The 10111-nt window shown below is 41.2% G+C and overlaps 1 protein-coding gene across 1 annotated transcript; it reads left to right on the top strand.

Annotated features, from left to right (window-relative positions):
• Positions 1–7064: 7064 nt before the first annotated feature.
• On the top strand, positions 7065–8980 carry LOC123053999 (protein G1-like4). Its single transcript, XM_044477637.1, has 3 exons — positions 7065–7293; positions 7393–7481; positions 7858–8980. The coding sequence occupies exon 3, from the start codon at positions 7865–7867 to the stop codon at positions 8468–8470; it is 606 nt and encodes a 201-aa protein (XP_044333572.1). The 5' UTR covers positions 7065–7293; positions 7393–7481; positions 7858–7864; the 3' UTR covers positions 8471–8980.
• Positions 8981–10111: the final 1131 nt, after the last annotated feature.

Below are 10111 nucleotides of genomic sequence, written 5' to 3'. Positions count from 1 at the left end.
GTCTTGCTGTAGAAGTACGTACACACAATCTTGAGGCTGGCTTTAGATGGATCGATTGATCTCGGCAAGACGGAACGACTCGACAGAAACTCCCGTATAACTTGCAAAGAAAAATAGATCGGAGGAGATTTTTGTGGTGCATGTGACTTGCACCTTTTTGTTTATTTTCTATAATATATAAAGGGTACAGGGACGTGATACTCTCCATCGTATCTACTTTTCCTAACGCTTTTGCCCATGTTTTGTACTCTAATTTGCATGATTTGAACGAAACTAACCCGGACTAACGTTGTTTTCAGCAGAACTAACATGGTGTTGTTTTTGTGCAGAAATAAAAGTTCTCGGATTTGGACGAAACTTTTTGAAGAATTATTTTGCAATAAATAAAAAATACTAGAACCAAGACCCACTGGAGGGGGGGCTGGCTGCCCACAAGACACCAGGGCGCGCCACCCCCTCTGGCGCGCCCTGGTGGGTGGTGGGGCCCTCGAGGCCCCGCTGGCCCTAATCCCGACGCTATAAAATCCTATTTTCAGAGAAAAAATAGGATAGGAAGTTTCATCGTGTTTTACGATACGGAGCCGCCGCCACCTCCTGTTCTTCATCGGGAGGCCAGATCTGGAGTCTGTTTAGAGATTCGGAGAGGGGGAACTTCGGTCTTCGTCATCACCAACCATCCTCAATCACCAATTCAATGATGCTCCCCGCCGGGAGTGAGTAATTCTTTCGTAGGCTCGCTGGTCGGTCAGGAGTTGGATGAGATTTATCATGTAATCGAGTTAGTTTTGTTAGGTCTTGATCCCTAGTATCCATTATGTTATGAGATTGATATTGTTATGACTTTGCTATGCTTAATGCTTGTCATTACGGCCCGAGTGCCATGATTTCAGATCTGAACCATTTATGTTTTCACCATTATATCTATGTTCTAGATCCGATCTTGCAAGCCATATGCACCTATTACGTGTTATGATCTGTAAACCCCATGGTGACAGTAATTGGGATACTTTCCGGTGATGACCGTAGTTTGAGGAGTTCATGTATTCACTATGTGTTAATGTTTGTTCCGGTTCTCTATTAAAAGGAGGCATTAATATCCCTTAGTTTCTTTATGGACCCCGCTGCCACGGGAGGGTAGGACAAAAGATGTCATGCAAGTGCTTTTCCATAAGCACGTATGACTATTTACGGGATGCATGCCTACATTATATTTATGAACTGGTGCTAGTTCTGTGTCGCCCTAGGTTATGACTGTTATATAATGAATATCATCCAACGAATTCACCAATCCAATGCCTACAAGTTTTCCAACTGTTGCTCTTGCTAAGTGAATATTGCTATTGCTACTATAACAACTGCTACAAAACTGTTACTGCTATCACCATTACCATTGCTACTGTTACCACTGCTATCAAAACTATCATATTACGGTGTTACTGATCATTTTGCTGCAGATATTTAATCTCCAGGTGTGGTTGAATTGAAAAATCAACTGCTAATACTTACAAATATTCTTTGACTCCCCTTGTGTCGAATCAATAAATTTGGGTTGAATACTCTACCTTTGAAAACTGTTGCGATCCTCTATACTTGTGGGTTATCAGGTCCTTTTTCTGGCGCTGTTTTCGGGAGCATAGCTATATTTGTTGAGTCACTTGAAATTTATATATATTTATCACTATGAAGAATCTGAAAGATACAAGAACCAAGATTTTTCCCTCTAATACGAGGGGAGGTAAGGAACTGTCATCTAGCTCTATACTTGATTCACCTTCTGTTTTGAGTAAACTTGCAATACCATCACATGCTATTAATCCTGATATGTCGCAAATTATTGATGATGCTACTTCTGCTACGAATGATGCTTATGATGATGCTAGTACCTTGCATGATGATAATGTGCCACTATGTGAATTTCTTGATGAACAACTTGATAGAGTTAAAGATATTAAGAATGCTGAAACTGATGAAGTATTTGAAACTGAAAACTATGAAACACCTATTAGACCTACGACAACACATGTATGACTATCTTGATTTGTCATAAAATCATCATAGATGTACATGCATGACAGAAAACATGACCCACTATGACAAAGACGTAACATCACAAAAATGTTTTTTTGTAGTGGAGCCAGCCAGATGACAAACTCTTCCTCATCTCCGCGGGTCCCGGTTGACGAATTTTTAGTTGTCGAACTTAGATCCGCTGCATGCTATGCCGAAGAACGCTGGAGAGGACCTAGGCTGAGCGGAGAGAGCTGAAAGTGGAGTGGAATGGCAAGTAGCTATGGCGTTGTCCGGGTCATGCCTTCTTTGGTATTATAGTAACTTCTTCCTTCTTTTATGAATACACATGCAGTTCGCACGGTTCCAAAGAAAATGTGGTTATAATTGTTATGGAAAGCAAGGTTTAGAAACATGTCTCTTGTGGGAACAGCTCCTAAGATAACGCTTTATCAGACGTTAAATCAAGAGATCATACGATTGAGCGAGAGATTGCACCAGTGTCACACATGGTATATATTTATCTTATACTGTATGCTTCAATTCCGGTATAGCTAGGTGTGTCAGACACCTTCGATAAACTAATCCTTCTTTATCTCTTGTCACTAGCATCATCACGGGCAATTGTTTCACAACTCCTCGTCAATTTCTTCGAAGAAATCTGGTCAAGCAGTAGGCGCACATGGCTTGTTGGCCCTAGAACTAGAAGCATGGCCAGGCTCTTGGCACCAATAATGAAGCTTGCCTTGCTCAAGTAGCTAGCTAACTCTTTTTCCAAGAGGTGAACTGTTAATTGATTGCATAGCTCGCTTGCTCACATGTACCACTAGCACTTAACCAGCCGGGCCCTAGCCAAAAGATTCCTACCTGCGCTGCAGTAATGCCTCTTTGGTGCTGTTCACCTCAGCAAAACTGTACACGCCCCTGTTCAACATATCAAATGCACACAGCTAACTGGTTGGTAGTCCCATCAGCCTAACATTTAGACCTAACTTAGATATCATTCATGTTGATGGGATTAATAAATTAACAAGTCTTTTCGATGGCAACATATGTGATTGATTAAATTGTGGATCAGCATCATATATATGGCTCTTAACACTATTCTGGTGTATATAGTGTATATAGTACTCCCTCCGTTTCTAAATATAAGTCTTTTTAGATATTTCAATATGGACTACATACGAATGTATATAGACGTATTTTAAAGTGCAGATTTACTCATTTTATTTGTATGTATCGCATTGGAATGTCTGAAAAGACTTATATTTAGAAACGGTGGGAGTATGTTTCTTCCCTTGCAAGAACGAACATGTGAGAAAGAATTTACCCAATGCATGTTTGCATGAAATTTAAACCAGCACCGATCACGCCACGCACAGTAGAGATGCACAGGCGTTCCGTACTAGCCACTAGCTAGGCCCCAACTTGATCATATATAGATAGTCCATCAGAGCACTGCGGAAGAATGTACGAGAGGAATTAATTCGTACATGATGGAGGCAAGTCCCAAGACGAGTGGACACATCAGTCCCGGCCCGATCGAATCATGTAAGAATAAATTCGAGCTATTTTCCTTTTATTTTCGCTTTGGTTAGACAGTCTCGTGTCGTCGTGATATGCAGAGCTGCTAGCGCCTGCTTGTTTCTGTGGTGCACAGCTCAGCACAGCCCCTGCTTATTCATCCGCGGTGCATCTTTTTGCATTTGAACCGTTTCTCTAGTTCTTCCTTCGTAAAGAAATATAAGAGCGTTTTTTCATTTCTTTACAGAGAAGGTTTTTTTATTTTCGAGAATCACTAGTATTATTGTTTAAATGGATTACAACAACAGAAAAAGAAATGCATCGGCGAAAATAGCATTCTCGTGTCATTGGTTTTTTTTTCGAGCAACCGACAGAAGCACTGCCTATTCATATAGAAGGGAAGAGGTGAAAACCAATATGAGGAAGGAGAGTACGTGTCATGGTATTGGGTGTGCAATCTCAAAGTTGCACTTGAAATCATATTGTCTTTTTTACGAGGTATAAAAGGAGTTTATTCCATAGGATAAGGTTACAATCGAGAGGCACGAGGTCCTTGATACATGGAGATCCACAATGCAACCATACAGATGTACACGACCCAGTACGGCTATAAAAAGCCAACCGATCTGCTACCCTATTTTGTGAATGACTAATCTCCTGGGGAACAAACTCCTTGCCTACCATGAGAGCCTTAATCTCAGCTGCCAATTGCCCATAGGCTGAACATAACAGGTTGTAACTTGAAATCATAATTCAGTTGCAGGGCACGGACCTAGAGCGAAGATAATTTGGCTACACATATTCATCACTTAAATTCGAAGTGTCACAGACTATATGAAACAGGAAATATAACAAACAAAACAATTTTGACCCAGTATACTGTGCCTCGGCGTGGTTACTTGAGCAAAAAGAAGGTGTGGAAATAAAGCAAAAGACAGCCGCCTGACAAATTTTAAAATTTCAAATAAAACCTTAAGGATCTGTATTCTGCAGGGAGACATCTGTGAGAAATTCATTTTCTAGCAAGCATGGTGTAATTCAGTGTGCACATGAATGTATCTGCAAGTTGCACTCCGTGTTTCTCTCAAAGGTGAAAACGGTGAAATTATATATAAAATATCAAGTTACAATATTGAGAACTGAATAGCATGCCTCACAATCAACTAAAGCACTGATTAACCAAGCCTAAGTTGTAGCTGCACTATTTTGTGTGCTAGCTAACTTTAACAAAATGCGTCGCAAATAATCATTGCAGCAGAGAAAATTATCCGTGTACTCCAAGTGTACCCCTAGTTATGCATTCAATTATATGTAAGGCTTGACATTTAAGCCGCGCTCTCTTTCGAAAATGGAAAGTCCTGGGTAACCTTTTGGTGTAAAGTTTGAAAAGACTTCATCATCTAGTTAGTCAGCTCGATAAGATAGAAATGACAATAGTGAAAGTAGTAACCCCTTTGCAGTGACAAATTAAAATATACATTAAAGTCTAAAATTGACTAGTATTCGATTTCATCAGTCACCATCAAAATGAGCACAAATATTCTTGTAGTTATATAGTATATAAAGAAATGTTAATTCACCAAAGCAAAGTAAATAAATGTTAAAACATTTATTACATAAAGTATAACCATGTGGGGCTTACGCAAAAAACAACAAGAACCACCACCTTATAACCAGCAAATGAGATCCATCTTCAAAAGATATTGGCATGCATATGAGCACCATAGAAAATGTATTAAAATACAATGCATACCCTATGGGACAATTTACCAAGCAAATAAATAAGAAGTAAATATGTCTTTGCACACAATTTGTCTCCCATTTCTAGGAGTCCTGTTGTACTACATGTCAGCTAACATTTTCCAGGCTATGATCTTTCATGATGAACTAATTAATTGACCACATATGATTGTGCATAGATGCATACATGAACCTAAGAATGCCCTCATAAAAATGGATCTTGGATTATGTGATTTGTCACTATAGCATGCATGGCTAGCTTGAAAATATAAGAGAAACCGTATATGCCACTGCTTTCTATATTCCTTGTTACGGTCACTTTGATTCAAAGTTTTCTCGTATACGAATTTCAAAATTTGGAATCCTCGAAAAAAATATTAGAAAATTTGTAATGAAAAGATTCCTTTTTTAGGGGATGAAAGATTCCATAGCACTATTTTTTAGAAGATAAATTTTATTGACAACACATTTGGAAGAATTCTTTGTTTTTTTCTATTGTGCAACCAAAAAAACTGTGTTACATACTCCTATTCAATAATTGAAGTGGGCATGATATTACACTCTATGTTATTTCTTCATATTTTTACATTTTAGAAATCATATATATCAAAGAAGCCCTTAATGTTTTAGTCTGATACAACATACATCTCGATAAAACACTAGCAAAATTGACTGAAAGTTAAGATAATCTGAAAAATAGAAAGAAAACCATGAAAATTTAAAGGTATCATCCAATGTAGAATTGCGCGTGGAACATGTGATCGATATCTTTTTCACATGTGACTCCATGTCCTAGTCACCTGTTGCATAGTCTCCATTTTCCATATAGTTCATCATGAAGAATATTTTTTTTTCACCGTATGACAGAATGTCACTCAAATATGAGTATGCAATACATCAAGGCTAAATTATACCAAGGCATATGTGTATGTCCTGCATATTGTTTTCACAAGGCGAAAGTCCGGCCATATTGCACACTTGCAATTGGAAACTGTCCATCCTAGTCCATCCTACTCCTTCAAACTACCAAAATCAGGTCAAATAAACCCTGATTCTAGTGGACGATGGCGCATGGAATGACATGCCTAGATTATATATATTGGAGAGTGCAACAGGGGATGATAAATATGTGATTTAGTGGCCATGTTATGGTATTCCAGAAACACCACTTAGTTTTTATTAGCCCGTTCCTATGAATATCAGGATCAACACTTCTCAGAGCAAATAATTTATTTGCTTTGTCACAATACATACTTCATAGTAATGTAAAGTATTTGATCTCGTAAACATATACTCCCTCTGTATGTTCACAAATGTTAGACGTTTTGACAATAAACTGCCTAAACGTTTTACTTTGTTACAATACATACTTCGTGGTAATGTGAAGTATTTGGTCTCGTAAACATGTACTCCCTCTGTTCAAACTGTCAAAACGTCTTACATTTGTGAAACAGAAGGAGTACTATATTAATTAGTACGTACAATATAATGGTGAAGGTAATGGGTTTAGACTGTTTGAACGTACAATAAAGGAACCTAATTGCTTACTAGATATTTTGTTGCCAAGTTGGTATGATTGTGAAACTTTAGACCGGTGACATCAAATGACTACCAATTAGAAACAGGTCGACACCCCCATTAGGCCGTACACCGACCTATCAATTAAAAAAATATTTACTTTTGTCATGTCACCTTTCATCTCTCACTCGGTGTCCCTGCTCCACCCTTCAGCACCTAAAAGCCCTAGCAGTACTAGCAGTGCATCTCCTCCACTCTCTCACTGGTCACTACTGTGTACTCCATGTCTCAGTCATTTCACATCTCCCCTTTTTAGGCCAAACAATACATCCACCACCCCCGGCATCCCCCCCTAAAAATAGAGGCAGCAGCATACAATTCCCCCACACCATCACAAACAGATGATGAAGCTGCTGCTCTCCCAGCATCTTCCCAATCACCAGATGGACCTATGAGAGCCAGCACAAGCAACTGTTGGCTGTTGCTGGCTACCACCACCACCGAGTAAGAAGCAACAGATATGAGCTTTTCCAGATCGCTCTCCCAAAATAACCTTTCTTTCTTTCTTGTATGTGTCCTCTGATGTTTTCTATCTTTGTGCAGACTCTCAAGCCAACCTCCATCACCATTTGGCTTTGCCCTGTAATTCCAAGAGCGCCAAACCAAGATCTCAGCTGCCAACACCACCAAAGGTGATTCCAAAATTTTCCTTTCCTGAAAGATCTCCAGGTTCTTGTTCGTCCTAAATATTTCTGCATCTACTGCTTATATAGAAAGTTAAAAGCATCAATTGCAGTGGCGAATGGTGAGAGAACTAGCTGCTCCCAAACAGATCGCTAGCTCAAGTTTATATATATGCACACATGTAATCATTGACCTCATCATGGTTCTGGAATATGTAGGAACAGTAGTGCTATTTCTTTTCTAATAGCAAGTTGTAGTTTATTTCATTTGTTTAAGAAAAGAGAAGTGTAAGGGAAAGCCCTACAGAAGTTAATTTAATAGAAAATAGTTTCAGATCACAGTCACATTGCTTGAGTCTGCTTCCTTCCTTTTCCTGCTCAGCAGCTGATCCATGGACCTGTCGGCGAACCCGGACAGCCCTCTGTCTGGAGGGGGCAACGGTGGCGGCTCCTCGAGCAGCATCACCTCCTCGCTTTCCGTGGCCTCAGGGGGCACTCCGCAGTCGCCGAGCAGGTACGAGGCGCAGAAGCGGCGCGACTGGAACACGTTCGGGCAGTACCTGCGGAACCACCGGCCGCCGCTGAGCCTGGCTCAGTGCAGCGGGGCGCACGTCCTGGAGTTCCTGCGCTACCTTGACCAGTTCGGCAAGACCAAGGTGCACGCCTCGGCCTGCCCCTTCTTCGGCCACCCGAGCCCGCCGGCACCCTGCCCGTGCCCGCTCCGTCAGGCCTGGGGCAGCCTGGACGCCCTCGTCGGCCGCCTCCGCGCCGCCTACGAGGAGAACGGCGGCAGCCCCGAGTCCAACCCCTTCGCTGCGCGCGCCGTCCGCCTCTACCTTCGCGAGGTCCGCGAGCACCAGGCCCGCGCCCGCGGCGTCAGCTACGAGAAGAAGAAGCGCAAGAAGCCGCAGCAGCTGGCCGGCGACAGCAGCAGCGGCAGCTTCCATGGCAACCAGCACCAGCCCCCTCCCGGCCCGCCTCCCGCCGCCGGTTGCTGAGCTGATCGAGGCGACGACGACGACCCGCCCCCAGCCGGTGGTCGATCGAACGATCTCCTATTTGGCCGGTATGCCAGATATATTTTATGTGCGCTCGCGTATGCATGCATGCGCACGCATGGTTATGGCTTTGCACTTCTCATTTGTGCGTGTGTGTATCAGCTAGTACTGTCAGTTGTCGTCGTCGAACACTGCTGCATTGCTCGTGTTTCGACCTAGTTGGCTTTGATTAGCTTGGGTTAAGTTCTAGTCGAGTTTATCACTAGTTTAATTTCCTTCCATGTAGGATCGAGTCAAGTAAAATGATTTGCTGTAGTGTGAAGTGAAGTGAGGGGGACATGCATGCAGGGAGAGAGAGAGATAAATGTATGGAGATCTCTCTTGCTACAGCTAGCTGCATGTGTGTGTGTGTGTGTGTGGTTCGTGCAAGATTGTAAGTCTGTAGTGCAGTGTCCGTTCTGCGGTCTGCGCATCATGTGTCAACTCGATCTAGCATCGCTTATTGTTTCTTGTTTTGCTTCCTATTCCGTTTCCTTTTTATGGTACCGAAAGGCAGTGATCGGGTACAACTACTGGTACTGGGTTTGATGTGAACGGTGCATGACAAGTTGCATGCAACGATTGAGGGGATGGCACAGTGCCTTTGCCTCGCACCACATGAGGATCGCAAGCATATGCATGCATGTACGATGCAGCCAGTGTTTGATGCTGGATGCATGTGGCTTGTGGTGTTCTCATGGATTTCTGAGTACTTCTGTCCTGTCATGCACGAGGGATAGCTGTTTATTTCCATGTGTTCTTCTGTATTCCTGGTACTTGAAGCATAGTATATGCATGCATGTGATAGGGGGTTGAATGGGTTGCATATGTTATTCTTGTTGGATTTTTTATCTATGATCTGTGTGCTTGTGGTTTTTGTTGTTATTTAGTCTGACCTCTGAAATCAGTGTGCTACATATGCTTAACATTTCAGTCGATCTTTCTGATGGATTATTATACGATTGTTAAAACATATATGCGACCTGCAGATTCAGTTATAGGCTGCAAGGGTTTCATAATTTGAAAATGGAACACATCAGCATCATTTTTTAAGGCACTTTTCTTTATATGGAATAAATGAACCAACCATTACAAGGAGTTCAGATAGGTCAAGAGAACAACATACACTGACAAACATAGTCATATATTGTCAAAGTTAGAGATTTAGAAATGATAATAATTAATTTTGGCATGTGTATGGTACTGCATTCAAATCGGCATAGGACTGTCTTTTCTGTTTTGCTGGAAAGTAATTAAGTAAGGAAAGACGATTTGACTTGGGCTCCATTTGGCATTGCCAAAAATTATGAATATCCCGTTTATCCAACCAGCTTAATATATCTACTTTACCATTTGTACAACATTTTTTACCTGAAAATTTTGGCTATTTTCAGCAGAAAATATAAATTTTGCTCAACACAACACAATTCAATAACCCCAAACTAAATTTCAAAATAGTATATATTCAAGCTTCTGTCAAAAAGAAAATTCATTATACTAGAAAGAAATGGATTAGCATGACATGTGGTATGTAAACCTTCGTATTGGTCGAATCTTCACAAATTAGCTCAGCCCTTAGGCATGACTAGCTAAATACACATG

Source organism: Triticum aestivum, chromosome 2D, assembly GCF_018294505.1.
Source record: "Triticum aestivum cultivar Chinese Spring chromosome 2D, IWGSC CS RefSeq v2.1, whole genome shotgun sequence".
Classification (NCBI taxonomy): domain Eukaryota; kingdom Viridiplantae; phylum Streptophyta; class Magnoliopsida; order Poales; family Poaceae; genus Triticum; species Triticum aestivum.
Note: the sequence above shows the minus strand (reverse complement) of the source record. Positions and strands in the feature narration are given on the sequence as shown.

Coding starts and splice junctions, on each gene's coding strand:
- LOC123053999 (XM_044477637.1), top strand. CDS start 7,865: ATGGACCTGTCGGCGAACCCGGACAGCCCTCTGTCTGGAGGGGGCAAC.